This window comes from Leptosomus discolor, chromosome 11 (assembly GCF_034619465.1).
Source record: "Leptosomus discolor isolate bLepDis1 chromosome 11, bLepDis1.hap2, whole genome shotgun sequence".
In the NCBI taxonomy this organism is placed as follows: Eukaryota; Metazoa; Chordata; class Aves; order Leptosomiformes; family Leptosomidae; genus Leptosomus; species Leptosomus discolor.
Window position 1 is genome coordinate 7,801,660 of NC_141401.1, and position 26,787 is coordinate 7,828,446.

Genomic DNA, 26,787 nt, shown 5'->3' on the forward strand with positions numbered 1-26,787 from the left:
TGAGAGAAAATGCACTCAAGATGAAGTGAGGTCCACCGACAAACTCACTCCATGCTAAGGCGGAGAGGGAAAGGGACTCAGCTGGATGTTTTGAAGGTAGGACCTAGCCCCAGATTCCACCCCTCGGGGCTGAGCTGTTCATCTGCTTCTGTTAGCCTGGGAATAGCAACCTGGAAGAGTTTGCTGGATGTAGGTTGTTTTCTCACCGAGGAAGAACAACATCCCTGGGTTTTATGAGGCAGCAGTGATAGTGCTTGGTGCCTGTGTCACAGCTGACCGGCTGGAGTGCTTAGTCAGATCTGGAAAAACTGGGATCCAAGCCTTTTTCAATCAAAAGGGTTATTCCAGGAGATGAGAGCACTGTCGTGTTTGCTCTAAAAATAGTTGCCCAAACCCCCATCTCCTTTTGCAGTCAGGAGCCCGTGCAGCTGCGCCTGGTTTTGTGCTGCATGGAGATGTCCATGTGTCCGTGTGCTGCGGGTGTCCTTTCCAGATGTGGTTCTTCAGGGGGTTAACCACATGTTTGCACCAACCTAGAGTAACCTTAGATGGGAGGGATCTTCCAAGATACTCAGCTGAGACAGAGACACAGTCTGGGAGCAAAAGTTTAGCTGTTGATCTTGTTGTGTGCTGGCAGAGGTAGATGGTAATGGATTGTAGAGAATCTAAACCATTATATTTTACTTTTTTTTGCAGGATGATTTCTGCTACATTTTCTAAAGCTGCCTTGCAGCTGCCTTTTCCATCTTTCAGCTGATTTCAGAGTATTCTGCAGTTCTCAATTTGAAGTGAAATTGTCTCAACTTTCCCTTTGATTTTGTCTAACTTAATTATTGTCGGTCCTGCACATTTTCCAAAGAAAACGTCATATGATTGAAAAGGGACCTTTTGCTTTAAAAGCCATTTGGATGAAAAATACTCTATGTGTGTTTGAACCACGATTCCCATTTCATTGATGGGGAAACTTGAATCGCAGGGATGTGAAGGGACTTGCCTCCCGCTGTAATTACAGCCCGAACGTGTGTACTGTGTTGAGCAGTAGCTGGGGTAACAGCAAGTCCAACTCAATCTAAAAATGAATAAATAAAGGTACCAATGAGCCTGAATTCCTTAGAGGAGGAGGAAGAAACCACAACTGTGATTTTGTGCTATTGTCCTGGGTACAGTGCAGCTCTCTTGGGAGCTATTTGGAGCTTCCCAAAGGGGGGGAAATCTGTTTCAAAAGCATATTTCTCCTTTTGTGTCCCAACATAATGCAATAAGCAATGACCCAACAATCATCTGATTCATGTTATGAATAGCAGAAGCAAAGCAAAACTTGTTACAGTGGCAGGTTACGTTTACTCATCTTATCCAGCACCTAATCCGGCCTCTTTAATGAAGCATCGTAACACCGATGTCTGCAACAGCTCTTAGAAGGAGATATATTGGGAGGAAGGTTTCTCTCCTTGCATGTGAATCTCTAACCCATCTGACCCATGGACTTTCCATTCAGTAGGATTGTCCTGGCTAGGTTTTTCCTGCATGAAAATACAACCAGAGATGGCAACGGTCATCAGCAGCAATTACGCTTTTTTGTGTAGAATAAATTCACGATTACTGGTTGTTAAGTGTTTTGTCATTAAAAGCAGAATGCTAAAGTAATGCTTGAGTGCTTCAGTGTTGCTATCTACCACACGATTCATTTTCATAAGTATTTTTAGACTGTGTGTTTGTGGGGAAGTCAGAGTGGGTGGTTAGTGGGTTAGATAATGTACATCAAAATTCCCAGTGTGAACCGGGGGAGGGGGGGAACTAGCTTAGAAATCACATGCTTCAGCTATAAAAATACAGCTTGCCTTTTTTTAAGAAACTTTAAAATGTGTTAGCCAGCATGCTAGGAATATTCTTCCCTTCGTAGCCCATTGTAGAGAAATGTACCTGTTGCTGGTAAAGCCAATAAGGCACAGGGAAAACTCCCTTCTGCCAGCTAAACTCATGGTGTTCATTTTGAGGTCTTGAATTCTGCATTTGCAGGGGCTGCCCTTGTGGTCCCAAATGATGAGCAGTTCCCCGAAACCAGACAGACTTCCAGAGCCTAAAGTGGAAAAGAAAGATGTCTTTACATGCTTAAAACAATTATTTCTTTTTGGAAGGTGGGTAGGATTTTTGAGCAAATAAGTGATCTTGATTCTTTTGAGCTTGAAGATTTTGTTCGCTTCATCGTCGCTTCCAAGTATTGCTGAAGTCCTCTATTAAAAACAAAAAGCCTTTTAACAGGCACAGAGAACAAGTCTGCGAAAGAAGAAATGATTACTTGGAGTTGCTCGTACTTTGCCTAGGCACAATCTGCATGCCTTGAACTGTAGCACTGGAAAAACAAATACCTAAAAAGGGGGAGTTGTCCTAATGTCAGCAAAATGTGCTGACAAACAGGTGTATTGTCTACCTCGTTTTGGTTTTTAGACCTAGTAACAACATTTGGCCCCTTTTTAACTATGCCAAAGGTTCAGAGACGTGCCGCTCTAAAATCCCTTTCTGAATTGCTTTATAGTAGTTTGCAGCCCGAGGTCAGGCTTGGCTTTCCCAGTGCACCCATCCCTTGGCGAAGCAGACCTGCTTTCTCCCTTCGGTCCGAGGAAGGGAATATATTTACAGGAAAGAGCCACATCCACCTTCTTTACATCCTGTTACAACTATCCGAAACCAGAGATTTTTCAGATCCGAACGAGGGAGATGGTGACCTCTTTCATGAATGGACCGAAATGGAATGTTTTCATTTCCAATGGGCTTTAAGCCAAGTAAATATTAGTTGAACCAAACTAGTTTTGAAATTAAATTATTCTTATTTGTTGGAGCATTCCAGGGAATGGCTTTGATCTGTCTGTACTTTCACCAAAGGGATATTGGCAGGCTGGCCTCCCATTTCTAGCCATTTGGGATGAAAGAGGGGTTATAATAACCACCTTGTGTGGCAGTGATACTGAACAGATGACATTTTTTGGACAATATTAAATGAATAAAGGTAAACATACTTCAATTAAAATGTTTTTGGAGGCTGAACGCAATAGAGCAGTTGGAAAGGCTTCTATGTGGGTTGGAGGAATTTGGCTGCATTTGCAACTGATTTTCTTTAACTCCAGAAATGTTGGAAAGAGAGGGGTTTGTTCTGTGCGTGACTTCCTTTTCAACTATATTATTTGAATATAACTTTAAAAAATCAAGTTAAAATTGGCAGTGGACAATGGAATTGTTAATAACTGGCAAGTAGCGATGTGTGTGGAAGAAGGAGGATGGTCTTTCTTATTTAGTGCTTTGTCTTGCTTCTGGGATCTCTGATCACATCATGCACAGTGAGCAGTACCAGGCACAGTACAGCTAAGAGGTAGCTTAGATGACACCTGTAAGTAAACTGAAGCACACAGCAGTTAAGGGGCACATCATCAGTCTTCCTGAAGATAACTTGAAATTTCAGGTAAAACAAAAACAAAACAAAAAACCCCACAAAAAACCTCAAAAACAACAACGACAAAAAAGGTGCTCAGCTATAATAAGGATATTGGACTTTTCCTGGAGGGTCCTCCAGAAGAGGAGGAGGAGGAGGGAGTAGGGTGGTGGAGACCATCCCACCACAACGTGCTACTTAGCCACAGCTGAAGATCCTGTTAAATTGATAGCAGCTGATGATAATTTGTGCTCCCCTAGACTTAAACAGTAACTGAAATAAACTGGATTAAAATATAGAGTGGAACAATTTGGTTGGAAAGGACTGCTGGAGGTCATCTAGTCTGACCACCCTCCAAAGCAGGGCTACCTTCAAAATTAGGTCAGCAATCTATGTAAAAAGTTCAGTTATTTATTTTTTTTTTTAAGTCCTGGCTTAGACAGATTTCAGGTTATTTGGAACCTCTGGTGCTGAGGTTCCTTATGTGTATTTACATGTTTTTGTCCATAACAAAATATACAAATGAGCTTTTGCAAATTAAATTGCTTTTCCTTGAAATGTGAGTAGTTTGCATGGATAGATGGGTGTCCTCTCATGTGCACTCTGCGGATTTCCTTTCCTTTCACAGGAACTGGACTAGGTGCACTTGATTTCTGAGTTAAATAAAAGAAAAATCTCCTTTAACAGATACCACTTTAAACAGTCAGCCCTGTTGATGGGCATCCTGAAATGTTACCAGCATTTTAAATCCATTTAAGTACTTTGTATATTCATGCCTTAAGGGAGGAACAGTTTGAGCAAAGGTGGATATAAGAACCGAAGCCCAAAGGATTTGTAGGTTAAAACTTCAGCTTTTATTTTTCTGAACATCCGCTCAAAACTGGATCCATTTGCTTGAAATGGAATATTTAGTTTTCAACTCAGCATGTGAACTGGTCATGCTTAAATTTAAATCTTGATTTATTTCTTTTTGCACCTGTTTTTATTTTAACACCGACTGTATACGATACACATTTCTGCTACATGGTTCCTTTCTTCCCAGCTGGAAGTCTGGTCTGATATTATCACGTGAGACCTTCCTAAAATGTGCATTTGTAACTCTGCAACCTCGGGAAATGCAAACTAGACTCACTGCTCCATTTGTATTTTTTGAGTTCATGGTTTTCTTTCCTGTGTGTTATAAGACTGACCCATATATTTGTTTTTTAAGACCAGGGGCTGGTTGTGTACTGCACTGCAAAACTTTGTTTCTATCAAAACAAGGTGCGATCCTGCCCCTGGCAAGAGGTACCAGACAGCCAGATCAGAGGAGGAGAACTGGACGTCAGCTTGGAGAGGAAGCTGTGCTGGGGTGTAAAAGGAGCTGAGATGAGGGAGACCTGGGGGGGGGGACGTGAGACAGAGCGTGGGAAGCAATGCTAACGTGGCACGGGTGTACGGAAGGGCTTGGAAATCTGGGATTTTTCTGCAACAGTTATCTTTGACAAAGCAGGGACGAACTCAGTGATCTTAAGGGAGAAGGTTTTAAATGAAATGACATGCGTATTCTATTAGATATGCAAATTAGAATTACATAATCTGCAAAAATAATAATAATAATAAAATCTTTTCCAGATTTGCAGCTTTAACCATATGCTCAGTCGGGTGGTGGCAGAGAGCTGGCTAATGCAGCTGCAGTGTAAAACTAGGGCATCCAACTGGTTTTGATCTTGAGAGAAGGGGCAGAAGGTCACATCACAGTCTGTTGTTCTCAGTGTCTCGTAGTTTATGTAATTCTTTGGGCTGATAAATGATATATGGTGAGACCAAATGAAAATACTTCACTTAATTCTGTAGTAACTGCAAGCCATTCTTTTCCCTTACTTTCACTTGTCCATGGACAAGTGAAGTTGGTGGGTATCGCTCCTCTTCTTGTCCTGTAGGTGTATGAATTTAAGGTGTATTTATTGTATCCTGTGCTGGGTTAACTATGATAACCATGTGTGCCCTTTATGAATGTGATTTTTGTTGATAGCAAGGATGAGCAAAACGATAGAATATACTGAGATACTGAAACAAAGCCTCCCAAAAACTAAGCAGGTGTGTTCAGCCAACATATCACAACAGATTTCTTTTCAGGGTTAAAGAACTGGTGGTTTTGTAAACGTACAGAGCTTTTCACCAAGGCATGATCTTATGGATGAGTGAGAAGAGCTATGGCTGTCTGTACAGCCACAGTTACTGTTTTTTTTGTAAGGAAGGTGCAAAAAATCTCAGTGGAAATGAAACTTTTGTGTCTTTGTGTGTTTGTGGATTGTGGATGAGAGGTGATTCAGTGATTAAGTTGGTTACACTGGAACTATCAATACAGTGGCTAGCTTGGACAGGGGAAATGTGAGGGGGGAAATCTCAAGCCAGAGTTAGGGAATTTGTTCAAATTTACGAAGACAGGCAATTTCAGGTCGCTATTCCAGTTCTGTTGTTTTAGCTGTGCATATGCGGGGGGATATGTGTATATATGCATGTGTGTGTATATAAAAAGCCTTGTGTGGGGTGCGTGCTCATGTTTGTCAGACTTGATTTCACCATATTAAGTTGCTATTTTGAATATACCCTTGAGATTTCTACATATCTCTTCCCAGAGCTGCTCTCAACATAGTTTCTAGCTGGTTGGCTGGCTGTGATGCCGAGGCATGCTAAGGATGACTTGCGTATCTGAAAATTAGGATGGGCCCCGAGTCGTGTGAAAGGAGCGTATGAACAGGGAGCAGGAGCCTTGTAGGTAGAAAAGTTTTATTTCCTATGATGCAGTTCTTGCAAATGTAAACCTAACTTTTTTTCTTGTCCTTATTCCTAGGGTGACTCTGTTATTACAGTGCAGCTGACTGAGGAAGATAAAGTTGAAGATGATGTAGTTTTTTACTTGGTCTTCACTGGGTCAACTGTCCAACACTGCACAAGCACGAGAAAGATTAATCCTGGGAGTCTGGAGACAATTTCTCCTGGTAAACAATTGCTTTTCTTTGCATATCAGTGTATCAGTCTATGAAATCTGGTCAATTCAAGTGGGCTTAAATGTAATGCTGTTTTGTTGGTTGTCTTTTTTGTCATTTACACATTCATAGAGAGTAAAACGTATGGTTTGGATGACTGCTTTTGCCTTTAAAAAGTCTCGCTTGATTTTGCTGGAATTACGTGACTCTGAGATTGCAGGTATTTAACGTGGAACTATGGGATTCTATATAGAAAATATACCGTTATTTACACGTAGTAAAAAGCTTTTAAATGCAAGCAAGATGATGGAAGACACATTTGCCAGGTTAGAGATGCTGTTGTCCAGACGATGTACAGCCCAGTAAGTCCTAGACACACTTAGGACCTGCTTAACTCTGCGAGGTTCATTGCTGTAGTCCTGGTGAAATACAATCCTTTTCTCCTAAACCCTGTTGTGCAGATCAGAGCCAACACCGAGTTTCTGAAACTCTTGCAGCTGCAGGCAGTGTGTGGTGCTTGGTGCCATCCCTCCAGCACAGCCGGTTCAGATGGAGTGGGTTTTTACATTAAAGCCCACCGCTCTTTTTAAGCCTTCGTGCCGTTAACAAAACAAAACAAATCGGCGCAGCATTTTCCTTTGGTGACTTCAGGACCGTGGGAATGAGCGTGTTCCAGGCTGCGGTCCTTACCATTAACCTTTCATGCTGACTTGTTGCTATGCAGCACATTGATACCAGTGTGAGAAAAACGCCTGACGCTTTCACTATACGCAGTATAGTTTAAGCGATCAAGTGTATTTCTTGGGTTTGCCTTTTTATCTATCTCCTAAGTATGGTTTTATGAGAGATGCACGTGAATAAAATTTGGGCTAAGGAATTTTTCCTCCTGAGAATGAGTGGTAAAAGTTGGCCACCGTATTTTTTCATTTCCTCCTCTTTTTGTGCTGTTCGTGTTGTCAACTGGCTTGGGAAGAGAAGCCTTTTTACAGTTACTGATGATTGCAGCCCCGTGCAATCAATTAGATTACTGCTTATTTTTTCCCAGCGGAGGGAGAAGAAGGGGTGACTCCTTCCCCGCTTTTGTGTGGTGGGCGCGGGGCTCTGCCAGCCCCGCTTCCAATGACCTCACCTCCCCCTCAGGACCGTGGCTGCGTCGCCAAGAAAGGAACTGAAAAGCTTCAGTGTTCCCCTGCAGCCCGTGCGGGAACTGGCATACTTGATGGGATTTCCGAGCGGGAGCGATGCTTTCCTGTCACCACTGGCCCTGCTGTCCTTGGTGCAGCAGTGGCTGCCAGGCGGTACCTGGGATGGTGCTCTGGGTTCTGCCTGTCCTGCCAGCCCCCAGTATAACTGAGTCACTGGGGAGGGCTCCCTGGTGCTCATTTTGTCATTGTTAGTGAGAAATCTGACTCAGTTCGTGATTCAAAGGGAAAGGAGAGAATTGCTCTCAATTGTTCCTTTAGTTATAATGGGATTTTTAATGTTTTTTTTTTTTCTACCCAGTAGACCAGTAGGGTCGTGATCTTATGGTGTGGGATGCTAGATAGGGATAGGTGCTGGCCCAAGATACAGCTTGGATCAGACAAAGATTTAACGGACCTTTCGGAAAGGTAGTCCCATTGCTGCCAGATAGCACTGCCCGGGGCCGTGGTGCAAGGGAAGAGGTGACATCTCGGATGTAAAGCAACCATTTGGGTAACACCCTCTTCTGTGCTCATACCTCATTTTGGAGAAACTACCTGAGGAAAAAAAGGACCTTAGTGGTGAAGGGTGTGCTGGAGAGAAGCAAAATGGGGAAAAATCATTTTTTTTTCATACCCTCCACTGACACCAATGCGTTTGTCCAGCGTTGCTTCAGCACTGACTACTCTGACTTCAATAAGAGCATGACTTATTTCAACCCAGCTCTTCCTCCTCCTCCTCTTTCCTGAACTCGGTGGATCTGTAATCATGTGTTTACACTGTATATTCGGCCAGTTGCCTTGGAGATGGCTGTGGTGACTCAGAGCTGGTGTTATTTGACCTCGCTGCAGGATTAGCCATGAACAAGAGACAGTGTGTGGGAGACCAGCCCTTGTTTAAACATCCAGGCCCGGGCACTTAGCAAGTGCTCTGCAAGGAAACACTTGCAAACAGCTTTTGGCCAAAATCTCATCCTTCGCTTCCAGCTTTGAGCACCTTCCGTTTCTCCCTGCGATGCAAGGAGTGTTGCACATACATCTGTGGGAGCACAGCTGCTCCTTGGGGATGGCTCAGGTGGATGAAGGAAGGGCTGATTTACTTAAAAGCACACGGAGCCTTTCTGCCTGCCTTGAACCTCCTCGGCTTCCCTTCTGGTGTCGGAGGCTCTTCCCTTATCCTTATCCCAAGTCCTTAGAGTTTCATATGGTCCACAGGAGACTTCAGATGAAGTCCACCAGGGGCTAGGGTGAAAGGGGTAACCATAATTCTTTCAAAGCTAATGTGAAAACAAAACTAGAACTGGTTTAAATTTTTTTCTTGACTTTTTCAGTAGTTTTGGTGGCGTATGGAGGTGTAAAAAAAAAAAAAAAAAAAAAAAAAAAAGGAAAGAGAAATTGATTGCATTTACTGCCAAAATTAAGTAGAATGTTTTAGCAAAGCTTTCAAAGGAAATCACATTAAAAAACTCAACTCATCATCATAAGGTGGTTTTAGATGAGAAATTAAAGAAAATGGAATGGAAATATAAACAGTCAGAGTACCTCCTAAATTCTCATTGTGTGTGAAAATTCTCTATATCCTTAAAGACTTTATGTAAATAAAAGCTTGCAACTGCCTAGTCAAATGACTGCTGCATTTTATATAATTACTAGAGCAGTCTGCCTCTTTGTCGTTATCAGCTTTAAACACTGAATATATATATAGTTAATGGTACTGTTCAAATGTAAGCTGCTATTTCTTTACATAATAAAAGAAAGGACTTCTGATTGTAAATTTATGGGAGCAGGTTTTTTTTAACCTGGAAATGTGGCTGACTGTAGATTCAGCAGTCACTCGAAGGACAAACTGCTTACCTGTGTTTCTGCACTTGGTCTGATGGATGGGGACGGGACGGTTATCCTGCCCTGCTATTGACTGTGTTGATTTAAGGGAAATAATTTCAGCTTGTAAGAAGCAGATTCTCATCTGAGCTGATCTGTCATAACTTGAAATATCAAAATAAGATGCCAAGATACAAGAATTAGGCAGTTGATGATGCTTTGTGTGCATCCAGAAGCTCTTTTGCCAGCCTGAGGACAAATCGGGTTACATTGTCCAACTAAGCTTCTGTTTGCCTTGGTGAAAGGTACCAAGACCTTATTTAACTATTGCTTTACTGTCACTGTTACAGTGCATCGATTTCTAAATGATCTGGTTCAAATTCTCCATAACTGAAGACGTTTTCCTCGGTATCAGAGGCACTCTAGTTCTGCAGAACAATTTCAAACGCTGTCTCATCAGACACTACATTCAGGTCTGTCGATGTGGCAGGCAGAGATGTAATAGCACTGGGTATCGCTCGAGTTTGGGTATCACTAGTTGCAAAAGCTTAGTTGCAGGAGTTTGGTTATTAAGAAAATACCAAAGATCTGAGCAGGGAAGGAGGCAGAGAGATGATATCAGCTCTGCTGCTGTGGCTAAACTGTTGCTGCTGAAATTTTACTGCTGGGGATAGACGTGTCCGCTTATGTCATGGGTGCTTGTCCTACTTAGTGTTGGTCATAAATTGAGCTTTTCAGCAAGTCTTTATTACTGTAGTAACTGAGACTGTAGTATGTTTGGGTTTTTTTCTCCCCAGCATCTCTGCAGGGTAGGGAGGGTAACTGAGTCATTGAATGGCCAAGCACATTGCACGTGGTGGTGTAGAAAGCCTGTGCTAAAGCAGGGAAGTGAAACTTCATTGCGAGACAGCAGCCTCATCACCTGCCTCTGCCGCTACAGCAGCTTTTCCTCCACTGGAAAAAAAAAACAACCCTAATAATAAAAAGCTTCAAATCATGATCGGGCAAACCAACCAACAAAAGAAGGAATGACCTCATCCCTGTCCATGAGTCAAAAGCCCTAACCACGGAGTGCCGTGGGCAGTGGAGGCATCTCGACATCGGGAAGCTCTTGGGCAGATTTGGGAGAACTTTCTTGCAGGAGAAAGCTCACAAAGCAAGCGGATGTTCTGGGAGCACAAGTATTTGTGAGGTGCATCTAGTGCAAGTTTGTGTGCCATCACGGTAACGACTATATTGTTGGGCACAAATTTTGCTTTGCGTTTAAAGACTGGTGTGTAGTGTGTGGGAGATGCAGAAGAGCTCAGTGGAGGAAATTTGAAATGAAATTTCATATAGGGAGAGACAGTCCAGTACTGGAAATCCAGAGCTGCAGCAGCTCCTAATCAAGTAAGTAAAGGGTAAGAAATACCCTGTCTGTAAGCCAAGTCACTGAAACAATAAGCAAGGTAATTTTGTGAGATACAGCTGTCTTTGTGCATACTGCTGCAATGTGTTGTGTCACTCTGAGCCTTTGCTCTGTGATACCTAAATCTCTTCTCTCTTGGCAGTTGACCTCGGACGGTGCAGGATTCTCATATGGGTTTCAAAGGGGAGAAGGAGCAAAATTAGAGGCAGAAAAAGGGCCTGAGAGACTGTCTGTCTACTGGTAGCTGGTTGCCAACAGTTTCCACAGGGCTGAAACACTCCGTTTACTCCAAATGCCTTGATTCACTGGGAGCTTTCTCTCCATGCTTAAGCTGAGGTGGAGAAGCAGGTTCAGTCTTTAACTCGTTCTTAATTCTGCAGTTCTCAGGGTTGTTTGGGTTTTTTCCTTACTTTCTTCCTGCTAGTTAAAAGGACAGACTGAAATTAATTTCAATTAGCTTGGAAATATCTTCATTTCAAACTTTTCTTTTACTGTGAAATGCTTTACATATGTTCATGCTTTATTCTCTTCTACCACAGACTGTGTTTTCCCCCAAGAAACAACTTTTCATAGAAAAAACTGTATTTCATGAATTACAATCTTTGTACTGGTAAACCAAAAGGGTAAACAAGTTGCATAACAAATGACCCCTTGGCAATACTGGTTGTGGATTTGAAAATACTCTTAATTATGAAACAAAAAAAACCCCTAAAATAGAATAAAACAGCATAGCCAAGAAGACTTTTTGCAGTCCATCCTCTTTGGTGTACTTAATTACTCTAGGCAGTGTAATTAAAAGGAAATGATGCCTGTTCTAGATGACATCAGTCACAGGAAAAAGTGATTGAATCTGTATTGAAATAATTTAAGATGTAACGTGTGGGGTCTTACACTTCTGTAGATTTTTAGGGCATCTGCAAAATAAAGGGCCTTAAAAAAATCTTGCTACACTCTCTATATTAGTAGTCAAGGGTTTAAAATGAAAAACAAAGGCTCCTGTCTGTTGCTGGTACCGTGCCTGTGTATTTCACAAGGTTTCCTGTGTTGCAAGAGTGAATACAGTAACTGTGTAAATCGCACAAATGCACTTCAAATATGGGCTCTGATTTGCAGAACCAGAATTCAGGATTTCTGAAGCAGAAAAGAAGCACTTCTCGGATGGCCGTAGGAGATCCCTTGGCTTCCGCGTCCACGAGCCACCACATGGTGACATCTCTGGGATGCAAATCCAAGCTGCTCCGTGAGATTCACCACATTTGGCTTTTTGGCTTTGCCATCCTCCTTAAATCTCTGTATAAGACCTCTTTCCACCCAGCTCCACCACGGTAACTCAGAGGATGCAATTAGCACTGGAGTCCTTAGTCACCTACAAGGCAAACCCAAACATGTGCTTCCAGCAGGGCTTTAAATAGCCGCCCAGGCTGGGGGCCCATTGTTTGATAGCTCAAATGTGAATTCTGAAAATAGGAGGTTTGGACAGGATTTCCACTTTTAGAGGAGTAGGAAATGAAATCATGTTTTAGTAAAGCTCTGTTTGGGGGTGTTTTGTCTCCATGTGCGCTTGTTTAATGTGAAAAAGTCTGAAGAGTTTTTGCTGCTGCCCCTTTAACCACACCCCGGATCACAGACACAGTTACCAATTAGATGGACAGGTCTAAGGCTGTACATTAATTTGGCTGCTAATGGCTTACAGCTCAGAAATCTCCACCTTCTCTCCTGCTTATTTTGCATCGTTGTTGTGTAGAGGAGGCAGAGCTATCATACTGATGCATCTCATCTCTTCGGGGATAAGCACAGAGAGGCCAGAACCCCATATTTTCATTTCTTGTTCTTGTGTCTTGCCCAAAGCAAACCTCATTAAGTGGCCCAGTAAGGAATTCTTTAATTCAAGAGTTGCTGTCTCATTTAAAATATTTTTTCAAGCGTGGTTTTATGTGAAGATGAGGAATTCACTTTATCACAACAGAAGCAGTCACTGCGCCCATCTCTGCATAGACTGATGTTGTTTTTTTAATTTCTGTATTTTTTGAGCGGTATGTTAGCACGTCTCAAAACAGCTCCAAGTAGTGAATCGTTTCCAAGCTAAATTTAACTAACTGAGGAGCAGAAGGAGAAACGGGGTAACATGCAATGCAGGAAGAATTAAGGGGTGGGTAATTTGACTTCTATCACAGTTAAGGCAGCATATAAATAATCTAATTTTGTAGTGTGGCAAAAAAAAAACCCAAACGTATGAAGAGAAGCCTAGCCATACACGTGAAGTTCTGTGCAGTTGAGATATCAGCAAGATAGAAACACTGTCAAGTTTGTCAGAAGAATTAAAATTCGAACTGGGGTACTGCTGGATGATGCCAGTGTGGTGATGTTCAGTATTTCATCACTGGCTTTTGATGGCTGCTTTGGCCAAAGGGTGTGATTTCTGGAGAAGACTGAAGGCAATCAGGAGGCGTGCTGGGTGGCATTGCAAACCTGATCGCACTGTAAAGCACAGAGATATCTCTTCCCTCCTGTGAGTGCACTCATCTGTGTGATTTATTCAGGTACATGTTTTCAGCCTACCAAAATGCAAACCTTCACAAATAGGCTATAAATAGGCTCATCGCTCTTCCTGACACACCCAGGTTTGGTTGGGTTTTTTGCCTTTTTAATGAGTCACACATTTTTCTGATCCACTTCTGGGGAAGGTGTATGAGGGAGTTAGAGCAGTCGATAGTCGAACGCCCTGATGCTTGCAAAGTGCGTGGCTTCGTGCTTAACCCATGTTAGGAGAAAGCCCTGCTGTCCAGCCACCAGAGCAGAGGAGAGATGATCAAGAGCAATAGTGTCTGTTCTGGCACTGCCTGGAGCTCTTCATGATCGTGGGCAAGTTACTTAATCTTGTAAAAACAGATTTGGGCTTGTTCTACAGATGATAACCACTTCTCTCCTGAGAGTGCCAGAAAGCTTAGCTCACTTTTGCTAATGCTCTGGGAAAAAGGGCTGTTGAAGTTCAGATACTAGTCTAGGCGAAAGAAGCAGCTGTCTTTGATGTGGAGAGAAGCATTGCCCCACTGACAGTTCCTTCAGAAGGTTCGTGTATTGAGGACATGTTTGCTTATATCGTTCCTGTAGCGGTTTCAAAGCAGGGGGCAGAGACCTCTTGAGCAATCTCTTTAGTATTGGCCGCACTTGTTACTTACTGGCTCCTCTTTTGTTTGAACTGTTTGCCAAAAGTCAGAACCTGTCCCAGATTCTTACCCCCCTCCAAGACTGACATCTTCTCAGATGTAAGGAAGGAGAACATCAAAGCATTGCGAGTTGTTGCCCTTTCGAAGAACATTCCTCAGGGTTTAGCAGGATGTTTGTTTGATCCTGTTAGGTGAAAATGGATCATCAGCTCTGTCACCTCCCTTTCAAGGCTGTATTAGATATCTGGGGGAGTTTCAAGAGAACCGTTGTTGGTTGCAGATGAGGACATGGGCTTTTTGTCACCTCCCCTTATGTTGCATTGAACAATCTTGTAGCTTTGCTTGATTTGGGGGCTGGTGTTTAACATATGTTCCATCCAAGAGAACTTTGTGTACATCCGTGATGTACCCGTTTAAGGAGACCACGTGTCTTAACTGAGGTTTCTGTAGTTGTTACCATGATGGAAGAGCTTTTGCTGTCCCACAGAAGAGTTGTTTGGCTTCATGACAAGGAGATGACTATCCTGAAGTGTTTCTCTTTATGTGCTCATGGGCTGTTTGCCTTCTGCTTCAGTCCTGGAAGTCAAATGGCTTTCTGGCAGAGTAGCTGTGTTCTAGGTTATTTTTCAGGTGGGATTCTTATGGGAACAGACAGAAAATAGTTCCAAAAAAGTAAGTTTCCCTTTTCTCATGCTATTAAGGAGTCCTTTTTTTTTTTTTTTTTTTTTTTTAACTCCACGTTCTAGCAAACTTCTACTGCTTTGCATGAGGGAGAGCCAAGTTTGCAGCACTTGAGTCAGCTCCTGTAGGGTATCACGGTGTTTTCAGCAGGCTGCACACAACTTGCGGATTTTGCAGAGGTTGTAAACAAAATGAGTAAGTCTTACCAGCTCCTCGTTCTGATGTGCTTCAGAAGATGAGCAAAGCAAGAAGGCAGAGGGGTGTACACTTCTGAACTGCATTAAAGGCGAGTTCCCCCAAGATTGTGCTGGCTCCTGGCCTTGAGTATTCAAGGCTCCTGCTGTGAGGACGGGTGGAGTTTGTGACTGGGTTTCATCTGGGCTGCTGAGATCCCTGCCCATCCTGTTGACTGGTGATGTATAACAATGCACGTGCAATGTTTCTAAGAACAGCAAAGCAGCTGTTCCTACCCTTATTCTTTTTCGTAACATCAATACTAGTTAATCTATTCCTTCAGCCTTTACATCATCCTCTTTCTAATAGATGCCCAGTGCTGGAAGGAAAGATGTTTTCTCACCTTTCAGCTTCAGAGCCTCCCGGTTGTATTGAGCTGTTGCAGCAACATCAATGTCTGTTTTCCTCCTTGCCTTCTACACTTGGCTTTGATACCTTTCCAGCTGCATTTGCTCTCCTTAGGAAGCCACGCAGCCTCGTCTCTGACAATTTTGCTGCTACCCGCAGTGTCCTAACAGCAGTTTTGACCTTTCAATTAACTTCAGGATCGCCTCTTTCAGCAGACAAAATCTGTATACATGCCAAAAGCCTCAGAACAGATTTGGAAGGTTGGCTGAAAGACCGTGAAGATTAGGAACATATTTTTCCTTTTGTCAGGGAAATCAACAGCAAAGAGCCCCGACACAAGAAGGAAACTTTCCCACTGACCACAAATAGGGCTTAAATTGAATTTTCAAGCCTTTAAAAATAAATCGTCATTTTGTATTTAATTAAGCAGGGTTTCATGAATGTAGTAGTATGCTGAGGTCATGGGCAAAAAGAAGCTTTTCCAGTAATTAGTGCAGGGTCCGTGCTGTTCTGGCAAAAACAGCCATGACGTCAGTCCGAGACTGGAACAAGAAACTGTGCCGCACGGTGAACTTGAAACACAAACCTTATTATTGAAGGAGCACGTCTGACAATTACAAGTGCTGGCTGTGTTGGACACATAGTATAGTTTTCCTTTTAAAATTGCAAAAAGGTGGTGTGGATTTTGTTTATTTTATTATTTTTTTTTAGTTTCTGAGTGAATGAAATTGCTGCCATGCCAGGGCATCCTTTCTCCAGTTTCCCCTGCCCTAAATAAATAAATAAACTTGAAAGTGATCAAACTTCCAACCTTTTCGTTTTGTAAATATGGAAAGTGGCCATTTCCATGTTTTTATTTAGCAGAAGCAGCTTAGCTGTAGTTTTGTTATGGGAACCCAAATGCAAACGGCAGGTGCAGCAGTGAGCCTGAGGTCCGGGAGCGCGCACGGGGCATGCCTGGGCAGGTTGCGCTCTCAATAGCTGTTGCTGCTTTTTAGGTCTTTGTTTTAGGTGAAATTGTGGTGTTTTATGTACAAGCCAAGTGTTGTGACAGTATTTAGAGTACGTAGTTTTGCAGCTCTTGGGTTCTGGCTTCTGGTGAGTTACTGGAGTCCTGTGGAGCTGGAAAAGAAAAGTTTGACCGTATAATCTGATCAAGTCTATGATAAATGCTTATCCCTGATGATACTTATAAATTCCCAAGATAGTGTTTAATTTAGAGCTGTGACCCTCCATAACTTGTTCATACCTGATTTAATGTAAAGACTGGAAGTGTCAAAGGGGTTGCTCAGTTGTGTTTCTTCACCACATCTGATTGTTGTCTTTACCATTTCCTTTGGTTTTGTTTTGCAGGCCATGACTGCTGTGAGACAGTGAAGGTGGCACTTTGTGCCTCTAGAGAAGGTCATCCTGTTCTGGTTGTGGCAGAAGAGAGTTTCCAGTTTGTCCAGGATGAAGCCTATGATGCTGCCCAGTTTCTGGCCACCTGTGCTGGCAACCAGCAGGCACTAAATTTCACCCGGTTCTTGGACCGGTCAAGACCACCTGCTGCGGACGTTGACTATTTGGATGAGAAAGTGGCTTTGGCGTTTCGACACCTGAAACTGCCTGCAGAATGGAATGTGCTGGGAGCAGACCAGTCCCTGACCGGTGAGGACCTCTAGGGCACACGTGAGACTCGTGGGTTGGAAGGGAGGTAAAATGCCTGGGAGAAAGGGTTCCCTGCTTTGGGAACCCTCCGTGCCTGTCAAATGGTGTGTTGGCCTCTGTGCTCGGAGGTGGGACGTGATGCACACCAATGTGCCTCTACTACATCTGCATCCTTCAGCCTCCATAAAATACATAAGGCACTGACGTTTTCTCTGTGTCTCCTCTTACGAAATAGCACAAGCTGTTGTAAATATAACATATACCCAGAAGGTGGGGGTTTTTTGGTGTATATGCAATGGTCTGTGCATCAGCATCACACTTGTGAGATTTCCTGAAAGAAACTTGTGTGTAGAAAGTCTGATGCTCCTGGAAATATTATCCTTGTGCCACAAATTTGGTACTTTTGCTAAATGTTGGTTTTATAGCGCAGGTGCAAAGCGACTGCAAGGTGTAAAATAGATCTGATTTTTCTTGGAGAAGTTGAAGGTCTGCCCCCGAGGATTTGTGTCACATCCCTGGTTACACTCCAGCTGGGCGAACGCAGATGTTCCCCAAAATAAGCCTGGACAATTTTGCAGATAAAAGAAGGCAAAGGTGGGAACGGCTAACCCTTAATCACAGCAGCGAGGGCTGCTGAGAGCTTATAAATAAATCACAAGGCTGGCCCAAAGTTTCTGGCAACTGCTGAAGGTGTTTGGTGTCCTTGGAGTTCTGCTTTTTTGTCACGGGCGAGTTTAAGGAAGCGTGTTGAGGGACTGGGGAGCTAGTTCCAGCATGTACAAATCCTTGCTGTAAATTTTCGGGGTATTTCAGCAAATAGTTTCACTCAAGGAATGTGACTGTGAGGCATTTGTTATCTTTTATAGGATGCAACAGCATAAACACTTGAATAGGAATGGGATGTGGCGTGCTCGGTGCAGCAGGCTCTGTTCTGCTTGCTGCAACAGGGTTTTCTGCAGGAGATTTTCCGGCTTTATTTTTCCCCAACTTGCTGACTGCTTTTGTAAAAGTGAATACACAGACAGGCAATTCAAGCAGTGTTAGCAGACCTTAGAAGATTTGATTACGTTTAGTGATTTCTGGATAGAAATTCGGATGCTCTTATATGTTTACAAGGAGATAAACACTTGGTATTTTTTTCCTCTGTGTGGAAGACACTGATGTTTCTTTCTGCATTTAAAAAAAATTGTGATAATGCAGGCATTTCTGGTTTAAGTGACAAAAACACAGTTAAAGTGATCTTAAGTTAACAAAAACTTTGACTGAAGCTCTGAATTGTTGCTGATTTTGCAGGAAGCCTGAGATCCGGTTTCTCTTTTTGGCTTTGGTTATTCTTTAGAAAATGAGCACTTAGGGAAATCAGGCCATTAGATTTACATTGATTTGCTCAGCATGCACTGGTGTGCCTGGAAGTCATGATCATGTGGGGCTCTGAATGTTAATGGACCTGTAGAGCATCCATTGCATCCACGGTGAGAAGGGGGAGCTCTGTTGTGCTGAGCTCTGTAATTCTGAGTGTGCTGGCATCTTGTGATGAGGCAAAAGTGTAAGTGAATAAATATAATGGCCCTAAATGCATCTTTCATCCAAAAGTATTGGTGCTGTAAAATATGTTCCCTTGCAGCAAGTTGTTTCATAAATAACTGAAAAAGGGCAGTTTATTGATGTCTTAGTCTGTCTTTATCTTCTGATCAGCTTTTTCGATAGAGGCAAGTTGATCCTGTAATTTTTTGCGGTGAGCTAATTATACATAGGGAAATTGGGGGAAATTTTGTGATTGTGACAACAAGGATTTGCAAAAAGCATCCTTTTGGTCACAAAACTCTTGTTTTGTTAGAGTGAGGTGCAAGAGATATCCATGATTTGGAGGTTGGACTAGACGACCTTTAAAGGTCCCTTCCAACCCAAATTTTTCTATGATTTATGATGGAGCACTAGATTAGAGAAACCTCTGTGGTAGAATGTAGCACCCCTGTACTGGTGCTTGTGGGTTAATTTGTGTGGGGGAGAGAAAAAAGCACAGCAAGCATGGAAGCTGTGGGAGCATTGGAACAATTACGTGTGTTCTGGCCAGTGCCCCTCCAGTGGGACACCCCGTCCTGCGCTGCGTCACTACCTATGAACAGCTATTCCAATTCATATTTCACATTTTGCTAAATGTCAGCACCAGATACTTCAAATAACCTTCTTGAAGGAGAAAATACTATAGAAATGAGAACAAAAGAAAATGTCAGATCCCTTCTTGAAAGATTTTTAGTGCTGCCTCTAAGCTGGCATGTCTCTATGGGCTCTTGTGGGTTGGAAACAAAACGCTGCTGTTTAGCAAAACCTCTGAACACAGGAGCGAGCTGGGAGCCTCCGCCAGCTCCCTGAGTGCCACAGCTTGATGGGGAACTGCTGTTCAGAGATGGCCATTGCTGTCAAGCATAGTTAAAAATTGATTTTTCTAAGGACTGAAGTAGGAGTTTAGCTTTTACAAAAACAAGAAGTAATGGCCTTTCTGCAGGGAGAAGCTGGGTGGAAGCTCCACCATCAAGCACAACTCTGTGCTGATTTTTGAGAGGGGATGGCTCCATGTGGAGACTTCTCCTTGCTTTTGCTTGCACCCAACCCTGACCAGTCTTTGAGCAGAGGGCAGGGAATTCACTGCCGTCACCATCTAGAGAGCGAAGAGAAGCTGCTAAAAGTAACACTCAGCTCCATCTGCTGAGGCTGTTTAACTAATCTTTCGTGTCAGTAGGTTTGTGCAGTGCAAAGCACGCGGTTAAAGTCCACACACCAAGGAGGAGGCGGCACGTAACACCCCATGTGCTCCTAGGTACCAGCAGACTGGTGGTTGCATCATTAAAATGGTCTTTAGGGGGTTGCATTTATCCATTATTATTCCTTATGTTACTGCAGCATTCCCCCCCCCTCTTTTCTAACACATTAGTAGGTTTGAGTTTTTAGTATGGAAAAGTGCAGGATACTACGGACAAAGCTGTGTGAGAATCACCTGCTTACATTTTGGTTACAAAACCAAGGTCTTCATTCTTTAAGAATTTGCCATTGCTCAAGATTAAAGGTATGGTACAGTCATATAGCCAAATTGTTAAGAGCACATCCTTTCAGATGCAGGTTAGAAATACCTCCAAGATTATTTAAAACTGCTGGAGGACATTTGCAAACATTCCACTGCCTTTTTTTTTTTTTTTTTTATTAAATATTTATTTGTGTGCAACCTGCTTAAGTTAGCTGTTACCATTTGACAAACAAGTTTGTTCAGCTTCAGTAATCCTGGTAATCTAGGTCTCTCACAGTAGGTAGTCTTTACATTTATTCCTTTGTTAGCTCTTTAGACACCGTTTTCATTAAAACAGATCGAAAATAAAATGAACATTTCTTCTGGTATTGTCATCAGTGCATTTTCAAAACCCCACTATGTTCATTTGCAGTATTCTCATTCTGTTTGGGTTTTTTTTTTCATTGGTCTGGAATAGTGAAAGGTTTTATTGCTTAAAAAGAAACTGTCCAAACATTAAATGCATTGAGCAGCATTGGTTAATTCCCACAGTAATATTAGTTTAAGGATTCGGTTAACTTGCTCAAAACCAAATATTTATTAATTTATATTACTCTGGTACAATGTGAAAGACTGGAGTTGTTTGTGATCACAAGTTCTTAATTCTTCACCCAAAATCCACTGAAAAAAAGTGGATTCATTTGGACCTCAGCAAGCATTGAATGAACCCTTTGAATTTAACACCAAACTATGTTTTTGCAGGTTTGGGGCTTTGATGGTGAGCTTTTTGTTCAGCAGCCAGCAGTGTGGAGCATGGTACCCAGCCTGGTCTTACACTGACAGTAATGCTTGGGTGATGGAGAGCAGTGGCTGGGCGTTATGAATCCCTGATGGGAAAAGCGAGTTCAGAAAACAGAATCCTCTCTCTTAAACCATTCGTCAGTGGTCTTGTCTTACAGCTTTTCACGCTTGCTTTTCTCTGGCAAGGTGACACTCTTGCCCAAATTTCTTGTTTCTGATTCTTTGACCACCTGATTTGGTCTTGATTGGACTTTAATAAGGTGTCTAGGTCAATGTCTTTATGGAATATTTTCCCTCTTTATATATATATATATATAATGCATATATAAAAGCCATTCTGTCAAGCATTTCCTCATGACAGATGCTCTAAAAATGTGCACTTTGGTTTCAGGGTCTTTTGGTCAATGTTCATTCCTGTGAAGAAATGGCACAGTCAGCCAACACCCGTGGAGCTGAAAGGGAAGCAGAGAATAAGGGACCAGTGGTGTTTAGTTTTTCCAGTAATGGTGGCCATGTTTTTGCTGTCTGGTTTGTTTGTAGGATGATATGCATCTGACTTGTAAGTTGCCTTCCTGCTCTCTGTCTCTTATTTTTCTCATTCTTCTTGAACCCACCTGCTGTGTAGGACACTTGAAGTGCAGCCTCCTATTTGCTATTTGTAGAAGCCCTCAGAGACCAAGTCTTAGCTTTTAATCCTTACCTTAGAGAAAAGGACTCCAGAAAGGCTTGCATTAAGTATCTGTTTACCCACAGATACAAAATATTTTACAGAGGTCCCAGGCAATGCGACTTCAGGAGAGTAAAATATCTTCCAGATCCCACTTTGGTGCTCCCATCCCCAGTGTGCTAGCATGGCACCAAGGTTCCTGATGTCGGAGGTCCCTGGGCTCCATCCTGTCTTGCTGAGGCAGGCAGAAGATGCTCAGCCATTTGGTTATATGAACTGGGTAGCAGAAGAAAGCCTGGCACCTGCTGAGGCCAAAGGAGATGGAGGAAGCAGTGCCATGCATCGTGCCATGGTCCCGCTCAGCTGGTGCAGCAGTGTGTCCGTGCCTGGCAGGGGCAGGGCAGGGTGCAGGCGTGTGTAGGGAAGGGGTTTACAGTGCAGGTGAAGAGGGTGTCTGAACCCCCTGTGACCTGACCTCCTCCCTGCGCGGCCGCAGTCCTCGTTGCTTCAGTCCTGGGGCAGTTGTGGCCCGAGGACTGTGCTCTTCTCCCAGCCACGCACTGTCCCTCTGCACTAGGTGCTTCCTGGGCCTTGCTCTTAATTATCTGTCCATCTGTATAAACTCAAGTGGCATTCACAATTTTGGAATAGCCATGATTAAGGGTTACTCTTGTTACTGTGGTATTCCAAACACAGCGTTAACTTTCAGGTGCCGTATAATCACGTCCATCTTAATTATTACAAGTGCACTGTAACTTTTTAAAGAACGTAGTTGTTACTTCTGTCAAAAGTAGGGTTATTTGCTGTTCTCGGTGTCATTTAGAGGCGGCTGTTTAAATGGAACAGATTGTTACCCTTTATATCTAGAAAGCAAAATTTAGTATGTATTCTGAGGACATGCGCAATGTAAATACAGGACTGTGATTTTCTATTTTAAATGACTGAAAAGAAAATAAGCTAACTAGAAAAACAGAACAGAATGTTTGGAGGTATGAGTAATGGTTATGGATTGTTTGCATTGCAGAAAAAAAGCAGAAAAAAAATGAGGGAGGATCCAAGGCTCAGGTATGAAAAGCTTAGGGAGCTTAATCCTCGAGTTATCTATCAGTAGTAAACAGATCAATTTCAAAATTCCTTTTAAATGATATCCTTACAAAACCTTGGAGGAAACAGAGTCTTTTCATTTTGCTCATTAAAAGTAAGCGGTGAAACCCAGACCTGTGGTTAGTTTCAGTGGTGTGAGCTTTCCAAGGTGGTGTTTTCAGGAGCTGGTTAACATTGGCAGAGGGCTGTGGTGACCAACCACGATATGGAGCCTTTCCTCCATATGGAGCCTTTCCTCCGGGGGCTTAAGGAGAAGCAGTCCCTTTGATGAGCTGCGAGATAGTCAGCCATGATTATGGGCAGATAACCAGGAGACCATCTCATTAGATAAAACACTTAACAGCTCCTTAACTTTAGGAACGCAGTTACTGATGTCTTGAATATGTACAGCTTCCCAGAAATGCTGTGGAATAAACATCTGCGTGCAGTAAGTACCACTTGAGAAATGAAACTCCCTGAGCTCGCCAGGTAGGAGGTGGGTAGAGAGGGAAATGCTTTGCCCTGGTTTGAAATACTCTGAATGGATTTGGGTAACAAGTTTAATAACTTCACGTACAAAAGCAGTAGGATTTGAGTGTGTAGCACAACATGAGTATCACCGTGATTAGAGATCATTAATTTGGGTGTTTTTACAGAAAGGGAGAATGTCTGAAGAGAGAAAGTAGTCAAAAAAAGCACCTTATTTTAAAGAAAAAAAAACAAAAAGCCTGAAAAACCTCTAAAAAGCTTTCTGAAATAGTTAGAAGGAAATTTGATTATTAGGAGCTAACTTTTTCTTCCATGGGAGGATGTTAAAGATATGCAGCTGATCATGTTTTTCAGACATAAAGCTTTAATCTGTTCATCTGCTGCACTCTTTTTATAGTTTCTCATTGAATCCTTTCATTGTAATAGTTACAGGTACTCTTTTCATTGGGTTTCATATCCTTTCCTATCTGCTGCTCACCTTCCTCTCTGCCCTCTGATGAAGGACTGTTGGTATAAATGTCATGATCTTTTCTGTGTCAACAGCGCAGAGTGGTCTGTTCGGCTGTAGTCCTTGATAAGATGTAAAAAAATCTTTTCCATACTGAAATTTAATGCCCTCTGCAGTGGAAAATGGGAAGCAGAAAATAATTCTTGTTCAGGCAGCATCTGAAATGTGCTGCTCCGTACTCCGAAGTTCTGCTCAGTCTGTGGCTGAGAAATCATTGGCATGAGAAAGTTTCTCTTCCCTTTGATATTAGTGGGAATGGGGACATGAAGATCCTTTGCTGTGCTTTGAAAAGTTTGTTGTTTATAAGATTAAAAAAGATTTACCCCCACATCTTTTTATTAAATGAACTCGTAACTCCGAACAGTGTCTTGCCTTGACCTTTCTTCAGTACTGCTGTCTGCTGGAGCCCTCCGTTAGGACCTCAGCGTTAAGTGATAGCTTGTTGCTGGTGTTCGCTCCTGTGATTCTCAAGGATTGATCTGAGTAATGAGAACATTTCCAGCAGAAGCAAGGAGAACAAGATGAGGCCAGATTGGATGGTAGAGTTCAAAATTGTTAAGTATATGTGAATTTGGGTGAGAACCAAGCAAAGGTCACCATCACAGGAAGAGTAGTGAGAGATGCTTCAAGCTGTTCCAGTCCATGGTTGTCTCTTCCTTGGTGAGATGTCTCAGGGCATGGAGGGTAAACTGAGCAGTTAGGTGCGGTTACTCTCTATAAAAAGCAATTTTTAAAAAGGGAAAGTATTTTTTTCTGTTATTTAATCAGGACTGAAGTGAAAGTTTTTGCTTAAAGAACAGTTTGTGTGTTCTCGGATGTGTCCTACCCAAATTTTTTTTTTCTTCAATGCTTATTTGTTTTGTGCTAATAGCACCTTAAACCTTAATCCTTTACTGTTAGCAAAGCATATTTGACAGTCTCCTATGGAAATTTTATCCTTAGTTACCCAGATAAACTGGTCTGTTCGTGTGTCACAGCTGAAAAAAAATACATAAAAATAATGTATCTTAAAGTCTTATGTTTTGCCAGCTGGATTGGAGTGCCCTACCATTATGGGACAATAATCATATGTTTCAACTCTTGCCTATTACTAGGAAACAAGAAGGGAACAAAACAACCTTGGCCTTTCCAGTATCGTGTGTCTTGTATTTCCACAATTTCCTAATTACAAGAAGCTTTTTGTTGACATTCAAAAGACAGACATTTTAAGACGAGAAGCTCATGCTTGATGCAGGGTAGGAGAAGGAGCTCTGACTATTGCATGTTAAAGCTTTTGTTATTGTTCCATGCCTGGGACAGGCATTTCGCACCATGACTGTACCTTGAAACTGTTGACTCAATTTTCAACATTGTGTGCTTCATCCCTTCAGAGGTAGGAAGGCTGGAGCGATCTGTCCATCTTCCTCCCCTCTCCATCCAGCAGCACTCCCATACTTGATGCAGACCAGCTCTGATCTTATTCTGAGTAACACCACACACCAACAGATGTATTTTTCATTATGAATTAGTAGTTAATCCAGCCACAGATGGCACACGCCTTTTAACTGTAGCCGTGCAAGTTTTGCACACTCCGAAACTTTCTAAAGCCATTGCCTGGGGCCCCTGCAGTTGTTGTATGTACAGTACTTTGTCTCTTTGCAGCCATCATCTGTGCCCATCTGTTAGGATGGCCTCATGCCAGGTTATGCTTTAAGCAGATCTTTCCACATAGGCCAGGGTAGCGAGTTTGTATGTTTAATATGCTCCGGATGGCAGCACGCCATGTCTTCTTGTACAGGTCTTCGTGCACGTCGTCGTTGCTCAAAGGCATTGGGGCAGGGCCACATTCAGTTCAGTTGCATTTGTAGACACCTCCATCCAAATGCTGGAGCTACTGTGTCCACTAGGTTGATGATAAAGACGATAGCTTTAAAAGAATAGGAAAAATGTGGGATTTTCAAAAGTTGCGGTCATACGAGCAGGTTACGTCAGACGGGCATTTGGGACAACTGGGACGGGGCATGTCATCTATGGAAATATGAGATAGAGAGGGGCACCCACTTGGATCAGGGACAGGATGAGTATTTTGCCTGCATCTTGCAGAACTTGCAGTTGGTATGTGGGTTTATTGGTGAACCATGAGTTGGTGAACAGGAGATGCTTCTATCTAGCTGTGAGGCTCTCAGCTGAAGGAGGAGGAAGCGTTTTGGTCCAGGGACCTGTGCTTACACTTTTCAGGTCTATGCTGCTCAGTTTTGGTGGAAGGGTGTCCGTTTTGGTTAGGAAGATGATGTTTCCTTTCAACGAAGCAGCTAGAGCAGGAGATCCCGTGCTAGAGCAGATGTGGTCAGAGTGGTGCAACACATTCTTTATTGGAACAGCAGTCGTTTGCTCTAACAAGTGCTTTTGTGCTTCCCACATCTCAGTAGGAAGAGTTGTACCGCTTTAGTTATGCTAGCTGACTCTGCCAGTGTGTTAGTACAGGTAATGTAGGAGTATTGTGCAAGTTCATTGAGTGAAATCTTGGGCGTCTGCTTTCACTTTGGCTAAGTCCCACATGTATCAATACTTCCTCCTTTTTGCAGCCTCATCAGTAGCCTTTCCTTTATGTCTGTCTATACAGTGAGTTATTTTTCGTTTTTCTTCGAGTCCAAGACTGTGACAACCATGGATTAACTACCTTGTTGTGGTGTTTATTTCTAAAGCATTACACACCAGAGCACTTAATACCGAAATCCTTGTCATTACTACAGGCTGAGAATTTGTCTCTGAGTGAGCTCAGCTATTCCGTTTTTCTCTGATCAGCTGGAACCTCCATTCAGACACACTCATGTATTCAGGACAGCATGGTTTTGCTTTACGGTAATCAAGAGGAGGTTAGGGGGAAGGATTGGTGTGTAGCCCAGAGACCTAATTTGGAGTCATTCAGAAGAGAGACTGTGCCAGAAAGCTTTTGGTTCTTGAATACAGATTAGGTCTTTAGGAATTGATCCAAAAAGTTGGGAAAAATTGTGTGTCAGGCAGGGGAGAACTGCCCATTTTTGCTTTGTTTTTCACTGGAGGTCTTAATGATGTCTCTTAAGAAAGCAAGTAAGCAAGAAAGACAACAGCACTTTGAAGAAGGGGTTTCTCTTGGGGCATACTTCTTGAGAAAAAATACTTAATTAAATCCTAGAGCCATCATGTGCTTGCATTTTTAAACCTGCTGTATAGGTTTGGCTGGCAACCAAATTAATAACCCAATAAATCATTGCTATGATATTAAAGCTATTATAGCAAGCATGCTCGTTGGCATGTTTTATTGAGACCAGTTGGTGCTTATTTGTTGTTGTTGTTGCTGCCAGTCAATACTGAAATCCTTTGTTAATTAAAA

General features: G+C 42.6%; 1 protein-coding gene across 1 annotated transcript in view; it reads left to right on the plus strand.

Annotated features, from left to right (window-relative positions):
* The window catches only part of AKAP13 (A-kinase anchoring protein 13), a 215,651-nt gene that overhangs the window by 75,000 nt on the left and 113,864 nt on the right, over positions 1-26,787 (plus strand). Inside the window, exons 2-3 of the mRNA XM_086471785.1 lie at positions 6,261-6,408; positions 16,590-16,886. Coding sequence (XP_086327911.1) covers positions 6,261-6,408; positions 16,590-16,886 — 445 coding nt within the window. The remainder of the gene's footprint in view (positions 1-6,260; positions 6,409-16,589; positions 16,887-26,787) is intronic.